Source organism: Peromyscus californicus, unplaced genomic scaffold (assembly GCF_007827085.1).
Source record: "Peromyscus californicus insignis strain IS unplaced genomic scaffold, ASM782708v3 Scaffold_4__1_contigs__length_199733344, whole genome shotgun sequence".
In the NCBI taxonomy this organism is placed as follows: Eukaryota; Metazoa; Chordata; class Mammalia; order Rodentia; family Cricetidae; genus Peromyscus; species Peromyscus californicus.
Window position 1 is genome coordinate 196,570,853 of NW_026294562.1, and position 23,792 is coordinate 196,594,644.

General features: G+C 36.5%; 1 protein-coding gene across 1 annotated transcript; it reads left to right on the plus strand.

Annotated features, from left to right (window-relative positions):
* Positions 1 to 1,387: 1,387 nt before the first annotated feature.
* LOC128093885 (vomeronasal type-2 receptor 116-like) lies at positions 1,388 to 23,792 on the plus strand. The gene is made up of 7 exons (XM_052711752.1): positions 1,388 to 1,492; positions 14,278 to 14,288; positions 15,769 to 16,060; positions 16,416 to 17,222; positions 17,542 to 17,760; positions 19,939 to 20,062; positions 22,864 to 23,792. The coding sequence occupies exons 3-7, from the start codon at positions 15,908 to 15,910 to the stop codon at positions 23,790 to 23,792; spliced, it is 2,232 nt and encodes a 743-aa protein (XP_052567712.1). The 5' UTR covers positions 1,388 to 1,492; positions 14,278 to 14,288; positions 15,769 to 15,907.

Here is a 23,792-nt window from a genome sequence, read left to right on the forward strand (position 1 = left end):
GCATCCACATATCCTGTTTGGTTATCTCAGTTCATCTTTATAAGTTCTTAATGCATAAGTGATATTTTCTATGCATAAGTGATGGACAGATTTCCTACTTTCACTTCCAACTGAAATATTCAGATGTTTCTGTCTGCCTTCTACTGTACATGACTCAGAAAGAAATAGTAACGGTTATCAATCTTCAGACTAGTGTCTGTGGGATTTTGTTCACTCCATTCTTTCATCCTTTCCTCAAGGTGCTTATATATGGGTTGGAACATCCACTCATTATCACAACATAATACAAAGTACTTTCACTGAGTTACCTTCTGCTGTGAACTAGGAAATAGAGCCCTCCTCATCACAGCTTCATTTGGTTTATTAGATGAAGGATTCATTTAGAGGCTTTTAAATTATTATGCCTTATACGGAAAAGAGAAGGATTTCCCATCACCCTCATATTCTCATAACAGGATAAGTAGCTGGTAAACCCACTAGGATTAGATGGATTAGAACATTTTATCTACTCAGTGTTTTACTGGGAATTAACTAGGACAGCAGTGGGGCAGTAGCTCAAAGCCCAAAATCTGAACAGGAAACTTCATTTCTCAATTAATTGGCCCATTTGGAACTGAATAATTTAGCAGGATCATTAATTATCTCAAAGTGAGAAACTAATGGATTGTATTGGGTGTGTGCATTACATTGATCTGCATATTTTGGTGTATCATAAAAGGAAGGAAACTCTGAAACACAGAAACAAGGCAAGGCAGAATCTACTCATTTCCTTTGGTTTGGTAAATCATAATGTCTCAATCATTCTGCTTGGTTTCATCCAGCAAGGGAGTTTGGCCCCTTTTCTTTCCCACTACTCTTGGAATGTTGTCCTCTGATGTAGGCTGTTTACAACAACCCCAGGTGTTTTCATATGAAAAGTTTCTTGCTTCATTCTTGTGGCCAAACTAGTCAAAGAGAACATCATCCCTGAGATCTTCCTGCTTGTTGTTTTAGCTGAAATCATGGTGCCTTCGGGTGCAGAAGAAAATCTATAAACATATTTTCTAGCTTGTTTTTTACCTGAATGTAGGGCCCCAGATGCAGAGCCCAAGGGTAGAAAGAGTTCCAGAATTCCCAATGGCAGTAGAGGGGGTATAAGAAAGTGCTCAGAGTGATTACTGTGACAGCCTCACTCATCAACAAAGTTAGAAGTACATATGATCACAGACACCAGAGCTAAGTAAAAACCTGCTGGACACTGAGATCTGGATCCATCTGACTTATGTCTGAGCAGACATGTGTGTTAATAGGATGTTTTCTTTTGTTTACTGTTATCAGAACCTTGTCTAATCACAGTTATGTATTTGCCTACAGTTTCTCTGAGTGTTATGTCAGAATCAAAGAAGATTTTCACCATGAAGGAGATGTGGTCATTGGTGTATTTTTCCCAGTTCATACTATCTACACAAGCAACAAAGTTCCACATCCTAATCTGCCATACTATTTCACTGACGTTCGCATACAGTAAGTGTTGATACTCATTTGTCCTGTTTCAGATTTCATATTACATATGACCCATGTGATATATGTATTCAAACCTCCAAACTTACATTTTTTATGAAGAAAAACCCTCCTCCAATCCAAAATTTCTTATTTATTTGCATGTTACTCTTCGTTTATTTTATTTTCTCAAAGATGATAGAGTAAGTTTTCTTGTTTGTTAATTGATGATTGTTCCCAAATATGAATACAAAATTGTAATCCTGTGATCTTATTTGGCCATGCCTTTACAGCCACATGCTTTTCATGTTAGGTTTTCGGAAGAAAGATGGTTTTATCAAAGTCTGACCTGCCTCTTCAGGGCAGTGTAGAAGTCAAGATGTACTCCTGTGAAAAGAGGTGATGCCCCCAAAAGCTGTTACTACAGAGGGATGTGATGGTAGAGTCACAAGATACCACTGACTTAGAAGTAAAAGTGTCATACTTAGAAGTTGGGAATGGTTCTTTGTGTTTAGACATCTCTGTCTATCTTCAAGGTTCTTTTAATTAAATTATTTGCTAATCTTTTACTCTCAGACACCTTTGCCCCTTTACATGTTTGTTCCATGCATCTTAAATGAGTTTTTTTTATCTCATTTTCATGGGTGTGTTCATAAGATACATTGCCTTGAACGTGGCCACATGGGGCTTGTTTTTTATTAAGTCAGAAATAATATCAAATAAGTTTGTGGTAAGAAAATACTTTTGTAGTACAAAAGACTAATATGTGTGCCTTTCCCCCTTTCCTTTTCTCCCTCAAAATCTACCATTGTAAAACAACTTTCCTAAATTTTGTCATACAAGTTAGGATACAAGAAGTATATATATCTCAGAATTAACATCATTTTGTAGGGGTTCTGATTACATCCTTTATTACAGTTTGAGAGTGCATATAAATGTTCAAAGAGGGAATGTATCCTTTCTCTGATGCTCTGTCTCTTTATGTGTATTCAATTGTTTCTGAATTATTACATGCCTAGAAATACTCATCTTAGTGATCAACAGTAGAAAATATATATGCTGTGGGCAGGAATTTTGCTGCACTAAATTGTTTTTTGTGTGTTCTAAATTACTAAATGGATTTTACTTTAAGACTGTCATAACTGTTCAGAAAAAATGATATATGATCATTAAAGTTTTATACCGACTTCCAGATTAATGCAAGTGATTTTTTAGGGGCAATATGACTTAGTCTATTGGAATGCACATGGTACAGACTTTTCAAAGCATTTTACCACATTTTTCCATGCATACTCATGCCTCAGTTCTCATATGCAGGTGAAAGCTCATCCATGAAAGGATAAAACTTCACCTCCTATCATGTGTGTGTTGAGATTAAACTCATACCATACTCAGTGCAAAGATTTTGCCATGGGTGAACCGTATTTTCTCCCATACAGCAAATCCTGTTATATATGATTACTGGTATCCTTCCAAATTAAAATTGGTATTATCTCTAGAAATGTATGAGAAGAAGAACATGTCCCTCCCATTTACTTAAAAATGTGTTTTTTTGATATGTCAAAATAGATTTTCCCAAATTTTACAAGTATTTCTTATGTTTATGATGTGATATAAATTCATGTATCATATGAATTTTATCTTTCACAATTTGGATGTTAAGAATTTTTCTCTTCCACTATAAATATATGCCTTTTTATGTGAAGTTTCACACATCATAATCCAAAAATATTTTCTTGCAGCTTATTTTAAAATATTTTTCTGTGGGATGCTTGTTTTAAAATTTTTTGTTACTTAATTTATTTTTGAAATTTTAATATAATTGGAGCATTTCTCTTTTCCTTCCTTACCTCCAAACCTTCCCATATAACTCTGCTTCCTCTCTTTCAAATTCATGAGCTATTTAAAAAGTTGTTGTTACATGCACATATATTTCTATTCATACACACATACATATGTGTGTGTGTGTGTGTGTGTGTGTGTGTGTGTGTGTGTGTGTGTGTGAGTTCCTAAACACAAGCAGATCAGAATATATAAAGCTACACCATTGTACATTTTTGAGGTCAACCATTTGATATTTGATATTCGACTGGGTTGCTTTTCCGTATATAAGATTATTTCTCTGACTCTTAAAATTTCTTGGTTGCCTATAGTTCTTTGTTTAGGATTAAGACTTTATGGTCTTTCTCCCAGCCACTTTGGTATGCCTAATACTCTCCTCCTCATGCATATCATGTTGAGGCAGTTTTGTTCATGAAATATTCAGGATAAGACATTAATTATAAAATGCCACATTTTTTGGACAAATTCCTAACTTGGACTGACAAAGATTTATCATTGCTTTTTATAAATTGGAATGACCATTTATATTATCTTTTTAGGACAAATAGTTAAGGGCAACACTACATACATATAAATATATGTACATTTTAGTTTTTCAGAATTGAAAAACAAGCAATAAAGAGATATAACTATTAATTTTCTGAAGCATAACTCAGACAAAGAAACTCATCATGCATGTTTTCCCTCATGTGTCCTTCTTCTGCATATTAGCAGTGAAAATACTCTACCCCTAACTCTGTCATGATTCTGAGCTCTTCCCTCCATTGTTGCCTGTGGCCTCAGTATTGATGTCCCTCTTTCCATGAATTGAAGCTTTGTGGCCTTTTCTCTTCATGTGGGCAGAATGTTCCTTGAATGTTCTCTACATCCTTTTATGAATGTCTATGTGGACTGTATTAATTTATTTTAAAAACCCTTCTTTGGTGTTTGTTCTGACTTAACCACTGTGCTTTGTTCATCCTCAGTATGTACTTTCCATTAGCACTGAGATCTTACTTGCTAGCCTCTTAGGGTGTTTAAAAAAGAATGTGTATTCTGCCCTGATGTATTACAACACAGCCAGAAACACAATCAGATGGCAGCCAATCAGATGCACACCAACCTACCTGGTGTAAGAATGTTTGTGGGGTCTCATAGAAGTGAGCACTGATGGCAGTCAGAGTTACCACTGTGCTCATTTTTTTAATGTTTATCTCAATGTGTCACTTCCAGAAATGCATGTGCCTATCTAACACTGTATTCACATTCAGTAACAATTAAGACCATTTTAGATTGATTTTTTCTGATGAGATTAAAAAAAAATATTAACTTGTCCAATGTCACTCTTGTATCTAATGTAATTGAATAAAAAATAATGACATCTCTGATGTCTAATGGAAATTATGTGATTCAGGGACAGCAATTCCTACTCTGCATTCTAAGATTTCTAAGACTTCGAATATGTCTGTCTATCTCTACAGTTATCACCCATTGACAATATTGTATATCATGAGTTACTAAAATATATTTCTGTATAGTTAGAATCTTGTATTTTTATTTCTCACAATTTTTACTAATTTCTTTTCTTTATTATTTTTAATTAAGATAATGTTTTCATTTATTTTACACACCAATAAAAGATCCCCCTTTTTCCTACTTCTGCCTCCCCAGAGTCCCCCCCCCCAACCCACAACACTCATTCCCCACAAGATGGCAAGGCCTCCCATGGAGAGGCATTGCAGTAGAGGCAAGTCCAAGTCCTTCTCTCTGCCTCAAGGCTGCACGAGGTGTCCCATCACAGGTAGTGGGCTCCAAAAAGATCCCTCATGCACCAGAGATGGATTCTGATTCTACTGTCGGGGCCCCCCAAGCAGATCAAGCTACATATTTGTCTCACCATGCAGAGGGCCTAGTCCTATCCTATCCAGGCTTCACAGCTATTGATCCAATTTTTATGAGTTCCCACTAGTTAGGTTTGGTCATCTCTGTAGGTTTCTCCATCATGATCCTGATGTACTTGCTCATAGAATTCATCCTCTCTCTCTGACTGAACCACATGGACCTCTGCGTGGTGTTTGGCTGTGGATCTCTGCATCTCTTTCCATCAGTCATTGGAGAAAATCTCTGTGATGACAGAGTACTCACAGATCTGATCACTGGGGCAAGCCAGTTCAGTTCAGGCACTCTCTCCACTATTTCTAGTAGTCCAATCTGGGGTCATCCTTGGGGATTCCTGGCAACTTCCCTAGCACCAGGTTTCTGTCTATACCCATGATATCTCCCTCTATCATGGTATGTCATTCATTGCTTTCTCATTCCATCCCTGTTACAGCTTGACCATCCCATTCCCTTATGTTCTCATTCCCCATCCCCTACCCACCATTGCCCACCTCTCATCCCCAGTTCACTCATGGAGATCTCATCTCTTTCCTCTTCCCAGGTTTTCCATGCATCCCTCTTTGGGTCTTCCTTGTTAGCTAGCTTCTCTGGAGTTGTGGGTTCTTGTCTGGTTGTCCTTTGCTTTACTTCTACTATCCAATTATGAGTGAGTACGTGCCATGTTTGTTTTTCTGAGTGTGGGATATCTCTCTCAGAATGATATTTTCTTGTTCCCTTCATTTGCCTGCAAATTTCAAGTCATTGTTTTTCCTCTGCCGAGTAGTACTCCATTGTGTATATGTACCACATTTTCTTAATCCATTCTTCAGTTGAAAGGCATCTAGGTTGTTTTGAGATTCTGGCTATTATGAAGAATGCTGCTATGAAAACAGTTGAGCATGTGTCTCTGTGATAACATTGAGCATTCCTTGGGTATATGCCCAAGAGTAGTATAGCTGGGTCTTGAGGAAGATTGTTTCCCAATTTTCTGAGAAGCCACCACACTGATTTCCAAAGTGACTGTACAAGTTTTAACTCCCACTAACAGTGGAAGACTGTTCCCCTTGCTCCACACCCGCTCTCCCATAAGCTGTCTTCAGTGCTTTTGATCTTAGCCATTCTAACAGGGGTAGGATGGTATCTCAGAATCATTTTGATTAGCATCTCCCTGATGACTAAGGATGCTGAACAATTCCTGAAATGTCTTTGGGACATCTGAAATTCTTCCTATGAGAAATCTCTGTTTAGTTCTACAGCCCATTTTTTAAAATTGGATTGTTCATTATTTTGATGTCTAGTTTTTTGTGTTCTTTATATATTTTGGAGATCAGCCTTCAGTAAGATGTGGGTTTGGTGGGTTCCCATTCTGTAGGCTGTCGTTTTGTCTTAATTACTGTGTCCTTTGCCTTACAGAAGCTTCTCAGTTTCAAGAGGTCCCATTTATTAACTGTTGCTCTCAGTGTCTGTGCTACTGGTTTTATATATAGGAAGTGATCTCCTGTGCCAATGCATTCAATACTACTTCCTACTTTCTCTTTTATCAGATGCAGTGTAACTGGTTTTTAGATTAATCCACTTGGACTTGAGTTTTGTGCATGGCAATAGATATGGATCTATTTACAGTCTTCTACATGTTGACGTTCAATTATGCTAGCACCATTTATTGAAGACGCTTTCTTGTTTTCATTGTACAGTTTCAGCTTCTTTGTCAAAAATCAGGTGTTCATTGGGGTGTGGGTTAATGTCAGGGTCTTAAATTCAATTCCATTGTTCCACAAGTTGGTTTTTATGCCAATACCAAGCTGTTTTTATTATTATAGCTCTATAGTAGAGCTTGATGTTAGGGATCATGATGCCTCCAGAGGGGGCTTTGTTGTACAGGATTCATTTAGCTATCCTGTGTTTTCTGTTTTTATAAATGAAGTTGAGTATTGTTCTTTCCAGGTCTGTGAAGAATTGTGTTGGGATTTTGATGGGGATTTCACTGAATCTTTAGATTGCTTTTGGTAAGATTGCCAGTTTTACTATGTTAATCCTACCTATCCATGTGCATGGGAGATCTTTCCATTTTCTGATATCTTCTTCAATTTCTTCAGAGACTTAAAGTTCTTGTCATGCAAGTTTTTCACTTGCTCAGTTACAGTTACCCCACGGTATTTTATATTATTTGTGGCTATTGTAAAGGTTGATGTTTCTCTGATTTTTTCTCAGCAAAGTTATCATTTGTATATAAGAGTGCTACTGATTTTTTGAGATAACCTTGTGTACTGCCACATTACAGAAGGTGTTTATCAGCTGTAGGATTCCCCCTTATTATATTTGGGGTCACTTATGTATACAATGATATCATATGCAAATAGTGAAAATTTAACTTCTTCCTTTCTAATTTTTATCCACTTGATCTCCTTTTGTTGTCTTATTGCACTAGCTAGAACTTCAAGTAATATATTGAATAAATATGGGGATAGCAGACAGCCTTGTCTTGTTCCTGATTTTAATGGAATTTCTTTGAGTTTCTCTCCATTTAACTTGATATTGGCTTTTGACTTGTAGTAAATTGTTTTTATTATGTTTAGATAGGTTCATTTTATTCCTGATCTCTCCAAGACCTTTATCATGAAGGGGCGTTGGATTCCCTCAAAGGTCTTTTCAGCTTCTAATGAAATGATCAAGTGTTTTTTTTCTATCAGTCCATTTATATGATGTATTACATTGACATATTTCTGTATGTTGAACCATGCTAGCAGCTCTAGGATGAAGCCTACTTGATCATGGTGAATAATTTTTTGATATGTTTTTGGAGTTCATTTGCCAATATTTTATTGAGTATTTTTGGATCAATGTTCATGAGGGAGATTCATCTGTATTTATATTTTTTGTTGCATGTTTTTGTGGATTGAGATCAGAGTGACTGTAACCACATAAAAGGAGTTTGGTAATTTTCCTTTTGTTTCTATTGTGTGGAACAATTTGAAGTGTATTGATATTAACTCTTCTTTGAAAATCTGGTTGAATTCTGCATTGAAACAATCTGGTCCTGGGCTTTTTTTGTTGGGAGACTTTTAATGACTTTTTCTATTTTCTTAGGTGTTATTGGTCTATTTAAATTGTTTATCTGATCTTGATTTAACTTTGGTATATAGCACCTATCAAGAAAACTGATAATTTCTTTTAGATTTTCCAATTTTGTGGAATAAAGATTTTTGAAGTATGACTTGATGATTCTCTGCATTTCCTCACTGTTGTTATGTCTCCTTTTTCATTTCTAATTTTGTTAATTTGTATTCTCTCTCTCTCTCTCTCTCTCTCTCTCTCTCAGTTTGTTTGAATAAGGGCTTGTCTATCTTGTTGATTTTCTCAAAGAACCAACTCTTTGTTTCATTGATTCTTTTTATTGTTCTTTTTTTCCCTATTTTATTGATTTCAGCTCTCAATTTCATGATATCCTGGCATCTATTCCTCCTGGGTGACTTTATTTCCTTTTGTTCCAGAGCTTTTGGGTGTGCTGTTAAGTCACTAGTGTGAGATTTCTCCAACTTCTTTATGTGCGCATTTCTTGCTATGAATTTTCCTCTTAGTACTGCTTTTCATAGTGTCCCATAAGTTTGGGTATATTGTACACTCATTTTAATTGAATTCTAGGAAATCTTTAATTTCTTTATTTCTTCCTTGACCCATTGGTGATTCAATTGGGCATTTGCTGTGGGATGGTCTGTATGTCAAGTGTGTTGCTGATTGGTCAATTAAATAAATCACTGATTGGCTAGTGGTTAGGCAGGAAGTATAGGTGGGACAAGGAGGAGAATAAATCTGGGATGTGGAAGGCTGAGTCAGAGACACTGCCAGTGGCCACCAGGACAAGCAGCATGTGAAGATGCTGGCAAGCCACAAGCCACATGGCAGGGTATAGATTTGTGGAAATGGATTAATTTAATATATAACAACAGTTAGCAAGAAACCTGCCACGGCCATACAGTTTGTAAGCAATATAAGTCTCTGTGTTTACTTGGTCAGGTCTGAGCGGCTGTGGGACTGGCAGGTGAGAGAGATTTGCCCTGACTGTGGGTCAGGCAGGAAAACTCTAGGCACAGACATTATTCAATTTCCACGAAATTTTAGGCTTTCTGTAATTTTTCTTGTTGTTGTAATCTAACTTTAAGCCATGGTGGTCCAAAAGAATATAGAAGAATATTGTGGTGGTATTGTATTCCCCAAAATATTTTGAACCCTAATAAACTTATCTGTGGTCAGGGACAGAACAGCCACTAGATACAAAGGCTAGAAAATGGTGGCACTCACACCTTTAATCCTAGCATTCCAGAGGTAGAAATCCCTCTGGATCTCTGTGAGTTCAAGCCCACATTGGAAACAGCCAGGCATGGTGACACACACCTTTAATCCCAAGAAGTGAGCCTTTAATCCAAGGGAGTGATGGCAGAAGGCAGAAAGATAATATAAGGCATGGAGACCAGAAACTAACAGCATTTGGCTTTTTAAGCTATTAGGCTTTGAGCAACACAGTTCAGCTGAGACTCATTCTGGATGAGGACTCAGAGGCTTCCAGTCTGAGGAAACAGGATCAGCTAAGGAACTGGTGATTTGAGGTAGCTGTGGCTTGTTCTGCTTCTCTGATCTTCCAGCATTCACCCCAATAACTGGCCTCAGGTTTGATTTTATTAATGTGACCATTTAAGATTCATGTTACTGAATATTCCATTTTTTTCTGTATCTGTTGAGATTTGCTTTGTGACTGAGTATGTGGTTGATTTTAGAGAAGGTGGCATGGGGTTTTGAGAAGAAGGTATATTCTTTTTTGTTAGGGTGGAATGCTCTGTAGATATTCAGTATATTTGAGTCATAACATCTGTTATGTCCTTTATTTCTTTGTTAAGTTTCTAGCTGACAGATCTCTCCAGTGGTGAGATTGGGGTGTTTAAGTCTCCCACTCTTAATGTGTAGCGTTTGATGTATGATTTAATCCTTAGTAACATTTTGTTTACATATGTGAGTGCCCTTGTGTTTGAGGCATAAATGTTTGGAATTGAAACTTCATCTTGGTGGATCTTTCCTGTGATGAGTATGTAATGTCCTTACGGATCTCTTTTGTTTGATTTTAGTTTGAAATCTGGTTTGTTAGTTATTAAAATAACTACACCAGCTTGCTTCTTAGGTCCAATGATTGGAAAGTCTTTTTCCAGCCTTTTACTCTTAGATATTGTCTGTCTTTGAAGTTGAGGTGTGTTTCTTGTATGCAGCAGAAGGATGGGTCCTGATTTTGTTTCTGTTCTATTAGGCTGTGTCTTTTTATAGGTGAATTATGTCCACTGATATTAAGTGATTGTTAATTCCTGTTATCTTTTGGTGATAGTGTGTGGGCATTTCTCTTCTTTGGGATTTACTGCTGTGGGGTTACCTATTGCCTGTATGTTTTTGGGTTTATCTGACTTTCTTAGGTTGGAATTTTCTTTCTAGTTCTTTCTGTAGGCCTGGATTTGTGAATAGGTATTGTTTAAATCTGGTTTTGTCTAGGAATGTCTTATTCACTCTGTCTATTGTGACTGACAATTTTCCTGGGTTTATTAGTCTAAGCTGTCACCCATGGTCTCTTAGTGTCTGCATTACATCTGTCTAGGACCTTCTGGCTTTAAAAGTCTCCATTGAGAAGTCAAGTATTATTCTGATGGGTCTGTCTTTATAAGTCACTTGACCTTTTGCCTTTGCTGCTCTTAATATTCTTTCTTTTTTTTGTATGCTTAGTGGTTTAATTATTATATGGCAAGGGGCCTTTTTGTGTTCTGTAAACTTCTTATGTCTTCATAGGTATTTCCTTAAGTTGGGAAAGTTTTCTTTTATGATTATGTTGAATATATTTTCTATGTCTTTGAGTTGGTATTCTCCTTCTTCTATCCCTGTTATTCTTAGGTTTAGTGTCCCAGATTTCTTGGATATTTGTGTTATGACTTTTTTGGCTTTGGTGTTTTCTTTGACAGATGAATTTATTTCCTCTATTTTATCCTCTACAACAGAGATTCTCTATTCATCTCTTGTATTCTGTTGGTCATACTTGTGTCTGTGTTTCCTGTGCATTTACTCAAATTTTCTATTTCTAGCATTCCCTCTGTTTTCTTCATTGTTTCTATTCACTTCTCAGGTCTTAAACTGTTTACTTCACATGTTTAATTATGTTTTCATGGTTTTATTGGCTTTCTTTAAGGGATTTATTGATTTCTTCCAATTTTTTGTTTGTTTTTTTCCTCAATTTCTGTAATGGAATTTTTTATTTTCTTTTGAAAGGCCTCTAGCATTTTTATGAAGCTATTTTTAATGTCATTTTCTTCTGCTTCTTCTACACTGTGATGTTCTTGTCTTGCTGCGGTAGGAGGGCTAGGTTCTGGTTAAGCGATATTGCTCTTTATGTTGTTGTATGTATTTCTGCACTGGTGTCTACCCATCTATCCTCCAATTTGTGCAAGTGGTGCCTGTGTCTGAGTGAACAACTATTGGTCGAATCTGTGCTTGTTGTGTCTGTGTTTCATGGGGCCCCTCTGGGTCCAATCTTAGTTTTTGGTCTAATTGGAGCTGGTAGATTCTGTATCTCAGGTAGCTACTTTTGGTCCATTCCAAGCTAGCTGATTCGGTGGCTCACAGAGCTGCTCTTGGTCTTATCAGTGCTCTTAGTCGCGTCAGAGCTGATGGATTCTGTGTCTCAGGAAGCCTCTCTTGGCGCATTGAGAGTTGACAGATTCCATGTCTCAGGAAGTTACTGGGGTCACAAGTGGATGAGTATTGGGGTAGGGCATGGAACATGTAGATTGCAGGGTTCAATGAGGTGTTTTGTTGAGTGTCATACCCGTAGGAATTTTCCCTGCTGGCCAGCAACTGGGGCAGAATTGGGTAGGGACACTGGCTATGTCCCAGGGCCTAGGTCCTAGAGGCAGGACTCTGGGTAGGAGAAGAGTCACTCACCTCTTGTTCCAATGAGAGCTGGAGGATTCCATGTCTCAGGAAGTTACTAGGGTCACAGGCAGATGGATGTTGGGGTATGGTCTGGGTCTTGTAGATTCCAGGGTCTAATGGGAATTTTTGGTGGGGGAACCTGCTGCAGGAGTTTTCCCTGCTGGCAGCAACTAGTGCAGAGTTCAACAATTTCTTAGGGTTTACACATTAGTGAAAATTCTTAAAAATAATAAATGTGCATGAAATGTATTCAAATATATAATCAATTTTAAATAATATGTAGGAGATAGGATTAAATTTTCTTGTATATAAAGAATGTGAAATATTCAGATCACAATGTTTATGTAATTGAGTGTGTCATATGTTTCCTTGATTTGAACACAACTGAGTGCTTATACAGAAAGTCCTAGTTTGATTTTTTTTCCTTTCTGTTTTTTTTCTTTTGGATTCTGACCAGACCCTAATTATGCTTATGTAATACCTTGGACTCCCTTTCTCTTTCTCTGAAACCATCCTTCCTGCCATGTTGCTTGTTCTCTATTTGTGTCTGACCTCCATGTTTGCTTAACTCTAGAAGCTTAAGTATGGCTTTCATATTTATCTCCCCCATTGTCCTCTTCCAAACAACTGGTATGGTTTAATCTATACCTATAATGGTGTTTTTTTTCTCTTTTTGTAAATTCTAACAATATAGTGCTCATGCTACAAAAACCACTTTGTATATCATATATGAGCTTCACATAATTTTGGTATACTATATATTGTAAAAAAACAGAAATCCAACATACACTCTTTACATTTGGTGGTTAAAGTTTCCATCCCCTTATCATTGCTTAGTGTTGGGAGGTTTGGAGAACTTCTGCTGGTTTTTTTTTTCATGGAAAGTGTAACAGGGGTTATGAACTATAATGTGCAAATGAGAAAATATGCATGAATGAAATTCTCAGAAAGTATGCATTATATGTGTGTGTATATACATATAAGTATGTACATATATACACACATTTAAACGTATATTCTGATAGGAGAGAAAAGTTGGTTTATACTATTTTTCTTAGTTTCTACTATTAAGGAATTTTGTGCCAATCTCCTTTATGTGCAGTTCTTTTATTGTCATTTTAGTGTATCTGGCTGCTTTCTTGTTTGTTTTTAAATGCCTTCATGAATTGATTGAGAAATTAAGTACAGTGTGTTTTGATTATATTCACTCCTCCCTAACTCCTTCCATATGTGCTCCTTTATACTAACAATCCTATTCACCCAACTTTGAAATTTCTTCTTTTTCCCCAAAGAGTCCTGTTCATGTTTTTCACTTTCACATAGGACTGGAGCCTTCTCTGTTCTGTGGTAAACCTACCATAGGTCAAAATTTTGATAATAAATGACTGTCACTTAATCTATCAAATATAAAATCCCCATGGTTATTGTTGAGATTTCACACATAAGACTCCTCACCATGCTTGTTTGTTTTGTTTTGTTTTAATGATCTTTGGCAGATCTGGTGTCACAAAAACTATGCATCTGTATGCACAATTGCTCTGTTCTTTGTGAAAAAGGATTCATCTGTAATTATCTGCAACCTGTGGAAGATCACAATGATTTCTGTGATTGAGTATGAAATGTATTCCCCATCGAGAGCTGAGCATTATCTAGTGCCTCATTCTCTCCAAAGTGACTAGTTGAAGGTCTCTGATAACTTATATCTACCAGGAGAAGTTTCTCTGACAAGGTGGATCAATGCTCTGATCTATGATTTGACCAATAAACTACTAAGAATCATGTTAATTCCATGTCCATTCAGCAGAATAATTCTATTATATGCTCTCCTCTGGCCTATGGCCTCCCTAGTCATACTTTTGTATTCCAAATAAACATGCTATCAGTCAGTTTCTTCCCATGGGACATGCCCTAGATTCACACAGAAAATTACTTGAATACTCATGTAGCATTTCTTTTGCTATTGCAACAGAGGGCATGTCTATTTGGGTCAGTTTTTGTATCTTGCAGGGTTCATAGGTGGATGATTGTTGATGAATGGTCTTGTTAAGTAAGAAACACAGAGCCAATGCAGAGATGAAACTTCAAAAGGTCAGAGCTAAAAACCTTACCCTTCACTGCTGCTATTGTCCTCTTCAGCAAGAGAGCTACTTCCTGTCTTTCTATTCTGCCTTTTCATTGGTTGTAAACCCAACCACATGACCTCCTCATCACTGCCTGTCTGTACAGACCTCCAGGTCTTCTATGGTTGGTATTGAGATTAAAGGCATGTATCTCCATGCTGGCTGTATCCTTCAACACACAGAGATCCACCTAGCTCTGTCTCCCAAGAGCTGGGATTAAAGGCCTGCACTACCACCGCCCAGCTTCTGCTATGGCTTGCTATTAGCTCTGACCCCCAGGCAACTTTATTTATTAACATACAAATAAAATCACATTTCAGTACGATTAAAATATCACCATAGATGATATTGACTATTTTGTATTCCTGGTCATGGATAGTATTTAGTGTTCTAGTGTAATCACCAGATAAGAATGCTGGAACTTGGTTTAAGGTTATAGAAACCCTTTCTTAGCCAGATTGCAAGTATACTGGGTTATCATATTCCTAGGTAGCATAGATACTTTCTCAGGACGAGCTTTTAAGTAAAAAAACCAAAAACCAAAAACCAAAAAACAAACCTTTCTTTGCCCCTTGTAAGTCCTCTAATGTTAATTAAGGCTACCCCCAGGCACTGTAAGTATTATCAGTGAGTGGGCTGAATGTCTGCTTAGTGCATGTGCCTATGTAGTATGAGGGCCAGGTGTCTAAGCATAACAAGAAATCCTGGAAGATTTTTGGCTGTGAATATTTAACCCTATACCCAGGTTCCCTTCCTACAAGATCAATTATGATTGCTTAGGTTATTTCTATTTCCCAAAGACTAGAATCTTTTCTAAATCATTTTTTTAAGAATCTCCAGTTTTACAACAGAAACCCATTTGTTTCTGGCAAATAGTGGACTAAGACACAGGCATGCATGGAATTATATCCTCAATATTACTATCTAAAATTTATCTCCAACATCATTTATTTCTCCAGTAAAACCAAACCCTTAAAGTAGGCATCATCAAACAGATGAGAAGAGCCACTGTTAAAAGGAAAGGTAAAGCCACATCTGCTTGTGGAGGTTATCCTCTGTCTTGCCCTCATTACATTTAAATTTCAAACATTTCAGACACAGTGGCACACACATAAAAGGTACAAAAGTAATATAAGCTCAAACAAAGATAATGTAGTCAACGTATCACAAATATTTATAAAGATGAATCACACAACAAAAAACAATTCAGCAGAAGATATACTATATTGTAAGGTATTTTTTTATATTTATGTGTAAAATTTATTGTGTACCAAATAAAATAGAAAGTATAGTGAGCAGTCATGGGACTGCCAGTTATAAGGGTCATACCTACATGATCTTATATCATCCTAATGAGGTAACATAGTGAGTTAAATTCCAGGCATTTAGTGGGAAATTTTTAATATGCATTTTATATAAGCACTAATATTTGCACTAGAAAACCATTCTGATAATTCTGCATCTCTGTGTGGTCTGTAATTTACTCAGGTATATTTTTATTCAATTTCTGCAGGTATAATTTTAAAATATACGAGTTGGTTCTGTCCCTGGTATTTGCCATTGAGGAGATCAACAGGAACCCTCATCTTTTACCCAACATATCTCTGGGTTTTGATTTTTATAATGTCCCATATAGTGAGAAAAACATTCTTATGAATACCCTTATTTGGCTCACAGGCCTGAGTAGTCCCTACTGTAATTATAACTGTGTAAAGAAGAGAAAGTCAGCTGCTGTACTAACAGGACCATCATGGGCAAAATCTGCTCATATTGAGACACTGCTTCAGCTCTACAAATTTCCACAGGTGAGGAGTTGTATGGGAGAAGGAGCCTGGTCTCTTTGCTGACATTTTGGGGTATGCAAAGGAAAATGTTGGACATTTGGATTAGTTAGCTATTGATGACAAGTGTCCAGACAATTGGAGATGGACCTTTATTTCAGTCACTTGGAAAGGAAAGAAAGGAGAGGATGGAGTAGACAAGGAGGATTATTAAAGATGGTCAGGCTAGTAATTTTCTGAAAAATTCTGTCAGATAAATTTGCCTTCAAAATCAAGGTGAATCCATCAGTGTGCTGACCATTTCCATCTGTTTCCGCAGAATAAGGATTGTGCATAATGCTGTTGTTCTTTCTATTCTTCCCAATTGTTTTCTCTTCAGCTCACTGTTGGTTCTTATGATCCTATCTTCAGTGACCGAGGTCAGTTTACTTCTCTCTACCAGATGGCCCCCAAAGGCACATCTCTGTCTCTTGCAATGGTCTCTCTGATGCTTCATTTTGGCTGGAACTGGGTTGGTTTACTTATTCCAGATGACCACAGAGGGTCTCAGTTTCTTTCAGATATCAGAGAAAAGATGGAGAATAATCAAGTCTGCATAGCTTTTGTTGAAATGATCCAAAGTACCTGGAATTCATTTTCATACAAATACTGGAAAAGTCTTGGCATGGTCCAGGAATCATCTGCCAATATCATCATCATTTATGGTGACAATGATTCACTACAAGGTTTAATGAGAAATCTAGGGCAACAGATTTTGACAATGAAAGTTTGGCTCATGACCTCTGAATGGGACCTTACTAATATCGCTGATTTTTTCTTGCTAGATTCATTCCATGGAAGTCTCATTTTTTCACAACACCATGAGCAGGTAATTGAATTTAAAAAATTTATCCAAACAGTTAATCCTTATAAATACCCAGAAGACAATTACCTTCCTAAATTGTGGTTTTTGTTCTTCAAGTGCTCATTTTCAGAGCTGGATTGTCATCTTTTGGAGAACTGCCAACCCAATGCTTCCTTGGAATTCCTGCCTAGATACATTTTTGACACAGCAATGAATGAAGACAGCTATAATACATACAAGGCTGTTTATACTGTGGCCCACAGCCTCCATGAGATGAGTCTTCAGCAAGTTCAAATGCAACCATTAGGAAATGGGGAAAGAATGGTTTTCTCCCCCTGGCAGGTAATATTTTTCCATTGTATTGGAGAATCAACAATGTGATACTTTGAGAGTTTTCAGAGGCATCAAACAAGGTATTACCTATTTCAACATTTTACATATAAAAATGTATATATACATACTACTTACATATGCATATATACATATAAGTCTTTGTGGATATGTATAGATATATACATATATTATATATAAAATGTTGACATATGTAATACTTAGTTTGATAGCCTATATCAGAGATTATGACCAGTGATTGTCACTCAGTAATTTATTTCTAGTCAACCTCTCACATCCACTTTAAAATATGTTCTTGCATCATTTTCAGCTTCATCCTTTCTTGAGGAATATCCATGTGGGAGCCAACATGTCTTTAGAATTGAAACAGAAGTTACATGATAATAAGTATGATATTCTCAACTTTTGGAATTTTCCGAAGGGTCTTGGGCGAAAAGTGAAAGTTGGAACATTTTTACCCAGTGTTCCCCAGAGTCAACAGTTGTCTTTGTCTGAGCAGATGGTACAATGGCCAAAAAGTTATTCAGAGGTGGGTTATGTATTCTCTCAATGCATTCAACTTATAATAACACAAATACATCCCCCATTAGAGCAACTCCTGGTTTTAAAATTAAATCCCATTAATATAAAATTCCAAGTAGAGAAGGATAAAACATCACTAATAGAAGACATTGTTTTATCATTTCCTGATTCTTAAAAATGGAAGTTCTTCGCTTTAAATGTCTGTTAATATTCAGTGATGCATGGGTTAGTTTTTATCAAGTTGGCACAACTTAAGTACGTCTGAGAAGAAGTGGTACATGCAATCCTCATAATATCTCCCAGGACACTCTGATGTAGAAATTCTTTAGATTTACAACACAAAACTGAATAAGTTTTGTTTTCTTGCTATGATAAAACACTATCACCAAAAGTGAATTTTGGAAAAAAGAGTTTATCTCACTTGCATTTCTATAGATATGGGAGTCCTTTATGTTCAGGAGGCATGCCAATGTGTGGTACCCATGGAGAGATGGGCAGAAACCTGAAAAAAATGTCTCAGTCCACACATTGGAAGTAGAGAGTGAATACTGGAATTGGGTCAGACTCATAAATCATCAGAACTCCAACCATTGAAGTAATTCTGCCAACAAGTTTCCAACTCTTTTTTTCATTTTTCTTTATTAAGAAATTTTCTACTCACCCCACTTTCTATCCACAAATTCCCCCCTCTTCCCTCTTCCCACCCTTCAACCCTCTTTATCAAGCCACCCCGCAACCCCACATCCCCCAAATTGAGGTCTCCCATGGGGAGTCAGCAGAGTCAAGCACACTGAGCCTAGGCAGGTCCAAGCCACTTCCCACTGCACCAAGACTGTGCAAGGTATCACACCACAGGCACCGGATTCCAGAAGCCTGCCCATAGACCAGGGACAGATCCCAATCCCCCTGCCTTGGTGCCTCCCAAACAGTTTGAGCCAAACAGCCATCTTCCGTATCCAGAGGGTCTAGTCCAGTCCCATGGGGGTCCACAGCCACCAGTACACAGTTCATGGGTTTTCACTAGTGTGGCCGGTCATCTCTGCATGTCCTCCCATCATGATCTTGACATCCCTCACCTGCAGTATCTCTCCTCTCTCTCATCAATTGGATTACCGGAGCTCAGTCCTGGCCATGGATCTCTGTATCTGCCTCCTTCTGTCACTGGACAAAGACTCTATGATGACAGCTAGGTTATTTGCTAGGCTGGTCACCAGAGTAGATCAGTCCAGGCACCCTCTTGACCACTGCCAGCAGACCAAGGTGGGGTCAACCTTGTGGATTCCTGAGAGTCCAACTCTTAAAGTATCAGTAACTCTCAAGATAGCACCACTATTGAGAAAATATGTAGTCACACATCTGTGCTTTTGACTGCCACTTTTATTTCAAAGCAACACAATTTCTCTATTAGAATTCCTTCACTGTATCTGAAATTTGAAAAGTTCATTTTGATTCCATGCTTAAAAATTACAGACCATAAGCAGATATCATTTTTCTTTTATCCACTTCTTAAATGGGAAAATATTATAGTGAGCATGTGTGTACGTTTCTCTACTTTTCTGTTGCTACAAATACATACATACCCAATATAACTTAAGAAAGTGTTTCTTATGGCTGACAGTATGAAAACGCAGTCCTTATCTTTGCAAATTTATTATTCTAGGAACATGATGCATCTTATCCTTAGACAATATAAAAAAGTAAATACCACAGATCAACTTTTTCTCATTCTCAGACAACAACCTATGGAATGATGTCGCTCATTCTTAGAGTGATCCTTTTAAACTTCTCTTTATGAATACTCACAGAAATGCCCAACACTTTGTTTACATTATGATTATAAATCCTATCAGGTTGAGAAGCAACATTCACAATCGTAGTGCAAATAAAATTTTTCAACACATTAGAAAGTAAGTATAGAGACAGGATCCATCTGGAAGGTCCATTTGACCTTCTAGGTCATGGATTCTGTGACTTACCAGCATCATAATTTTTCCTACCCCATTATACTCTAGTCTAAGAGTGTGATAATTCTTAGACCAATCTTATGTAGATTACAGACGCTTATGATCCTTTTGAAATTTATAGGAATAAAACTTGCAAGTTAATTGTGTGATATTACAAATATTATAATTGAGTTTTTCAATAAACCATGAGAATTTGTTAACTTTGCTCCCATTTTTCTCAGATTCCTAAGTCTGTGTGCAGTGAGAGCTGTGTGCCTGGATTCAGGAAAATTTCCCTGGAGGGCAAGGCTGTTTGCTGCTATGATTGCACTCCTTGTGCAGACAATGAGATTTCCAATGAGACAGGTAAGAATAAATCTTACAGAAATTGTTCCACATTTCTACAAAATTCTACATTTTCTTAAAAACTAAAAATATCCAGACAAAAGTCAGACAAATTTATTCCTTCTCTTATTTAGGATATGAAATGTGCATCACCATGTCTTGAAATAGTGCAGAATAGGAATTAAAATGTATAAATGACTTATATTAATAATCAACTGCAGATATTGTTTGCTGCAGGAAACTTCTTTCCTCTGTGCTGATCAATATGCTTTTTCCCACATGTAATGTAACACATAGTAAAAAATCTACCAAAATTGGATGTTTTTAAAACTGTATTTCAATAATGATTCTAACTCACCTAAGTGTAGGATAGGTTATTCTAATGATTCTTCCCAGTAAGCTTTTTCATACAGAGTAGAAGATTAGAAATTTGGGTTTGATAACCCCAATATATAATTTTGACTGTAAAGCATAGCCAAAATTACAAATTTCCTTAATCAATAGGATTATGTCCATTTTTTGCTTCAATTTTGAGAAGTAGTATATGAAACAATATGCTAAAGGCAGTTTCCATAGTCTGTTATGGAGAGCTATACCAAGACCTAGGAGTTACAATGGAATATAGAATCTGCACTTAGAAGAATAGGTCATGAAAGTATTCACAGCATGTTTCATTGGGAATAAAATTCTTAAAAGCTAGTATTTTCATACCTAGTGTTAAATTTGTTATTGGGGTTATTCCAATTTTCAAATTTTTAAACAATTCTTTTTCTTTGATAATTTTATACTATGTATTTGGATCATATTCATACCCTCGCAAATCTTCCACTTATCTACCTATCTAACTTCTTTCTCAATTTTAAATAATTAAGAAAAACTCAATTCAATTTATGCTACCCAAATACTCTTTACTATACCCACCAGTGGAGTATTAATTGATCAGCAATGGCCACATTCTTAAATATTAATGAGTTTTCCTCTTATAGCAGCTATGAGTTTAAATAGCTTCTTAGTTAAGGGTAGTATTTCATGCCAACCTTACATGTTCGATGATATTTGATATTCCCTGAGCTTTTGAGGTATGATATGCATGATATCATACCTAAAACATATATATTCAACTGCCCTGCTGTGTCTGTAACTTTCTATTCCCTTGCAGTATTTCATGACTTCTGAATTTAGAATCTTTTTGTGACTTCTCACATGGATGTCTCACCTTGACAAATAATAGACTGTACCCTCAAGCTGTTATTAAAAAATACTTCTTTAGTGAATATCTAAGCACAAAATGTACACATTCACATATATCTATCTATATATATATATCTATATATATATATCTATAGATATATATATAGATATGAATGTTTGACTTACCCATGAAGTCCTTCATAGTTTCTAATTAATAAGCATACTTCCAAAAATTATGTAACTCAGTTATGTCAGACATTTGAGGATATATTACTGATTCAATGTATCACAAAATGTTATAGTATATTGAAATACGTATTGTTATTCTATATATAGAAGTTTTATTACATGCACCATGTGCTTTTAGCAAGGAATAGAGTTATACATGTTAGTCATTCATTGAAAGGTACAAAACCAAAAGAAAATAAATACCTCCACATAAAAGAGAAGGAAATAGCAGAGTCTGAGGCAATAACTTGAAAGTAGAACCTGACATCAGATTATATCAATGTGTCACAATAGCCACAGGAAGTAATATTTACAAGATAAATAGAAATAAATTTTATTCTACTGAAGACTATTCCATAATATGTTAATTAAATTTATCTGAAAAATAAAATTAAAAGTCTGGTGATGAGTTTCTTTTACAAACATAGGAAAAATGACAGTAGAAATCTGGCATGCATAAATCATTGTTAATGTATCTCAAATACAAGATGAATTTTGAAAAATTTTATGAGCAGAATAATATAGAACTGTTTTATTTCATACTCTAAAATAGTTCTGACCTTTCCCCCACCAGAATTACAACTGTTCACTAGTGCATTATTCAATCCTGTAACAATATTTTAATGTCTATTTACTAAAGGATCCACAGAAAAGAGTCAAAATTAGAAAACACAAAGTATTTTAATATGACAAGAAATTTGAGAACCTATGCTTAAAAGCAAATTTTTATCAAAATTATTTCTAAGGCCATTTTCTCTCTTTTGCACTATTTAAATTCATAATGTGAATATAACTTATGATGTGGAATCAGAAAGAAAGCAGGTTTATGCATTGTAACTCAGTATTCTAAAGACTTGCAAAAGATACACCAATAGCACAGAGGCACTGAAAGTACATAAGAGAGAAAAGATGTATTTAATTTATACCACTATGAAGAAGATGGGTTGTATAAGAAGCTACTGGTAATTGATAACTACTTACAGAAAAGGGACATCTCTTTTCTTTAAGGTTGTGGATTCTGAAATGCTACCCACATTCCAGTAGATTCCCCTATAACCTGTAAATACAACCATCACAGAATAGACTCAATGTGTATTAAAATGTAAAAAGAAGAGATAGAGAGCACAATAAGTTCGTAAGTAAAAGATGGAGAAAGTGAGTAATGGAAAGAGGGGTGAGTTGGAGCTATACAGTTTATATGTGCATATAAATAATAACTGAAATATCTAATAAGGAAGATGTGTATTATAAGTATGAATGTATTCATGACAGAGCTCATACTTTTTTGTCCCTGAGAAGAAAAAAAGTGATATAGATAACAGTCCTGTTAACAGGTACAGAAAAATACGTTAGAATTACAAGGATATCAACTTGGACAAAATATCACCTTCATTTTTTACCAGATATGGAAAAGTGCATAAAGTGTCCAGAGAGTCATTATGCAAATGCAGAGAAGAAACACTGCCTCCAGAAAGCTGTGAGTTTTCTCGACCATAAGGACCCCTTGGGGATGTCTCTCACAACCATAGCTCTGTGCTTCTCTGTACTCACAGCTGTGGTTCTTGCACTATTTGTGAAGCATAGAGACACTCCAATTGTCAAGGCTAATAATAGGACCCTCAGTTACATGTTGCTCATCACACTCAACATCTGTTTCCTCTGTTCCTTGTTCTTCATTGGCCGTCCCAACACTACAACCTGTATCTTGCAGCAGATCACATTTGGAGGTGCTTTCACTGTGGCTCTTGCCACTGTGTTGGCCAAAGCTATCACTGTGCTTATTGCCTTCAAGGTCACTTTTCCAAATAAAGTAGTGAGGTGGTTAATAATATCAAAGGCTCCAAACCTTGTAATCCCCATATGTACTCTGGTCCACCTTGTCCTCTGTGGAATCTGGCTAGGAACCTCTCCTCCCTTCCTTGACAAAGATGCTCATGCTGAACATGGACAAATCATCCTTGTGTGTAACAAGGGCTCAGATTTTGCCTTCCATAGCATATTGGGATACCTCTGCTCCTTGGCACTTGGAAGTTACATTATGGCTTTCTTGTCCCGGAATCTGCCAGACACATTCAATGAAGCCAAATTCCTATCATTTAGCATGCTGGTGTTCTTCTGTGTCTGGGTCACATTTCTCCCTGTCTACCACAGCACCAAGGGGAAGGTCATGGTGGCTATGGAAGTCTTCTCTATCTTGGCTTCTAGTGCAGCCCTCCTTGGCTTCATTTTTGCTCCTAAGTGTTATGTTATCTTAGTAAGGCCAGATAGGAACTCAATTCATCATATCAGGAATAGGCCACATTCTAGAAGGAATAACCCTCCCAAAACCTAG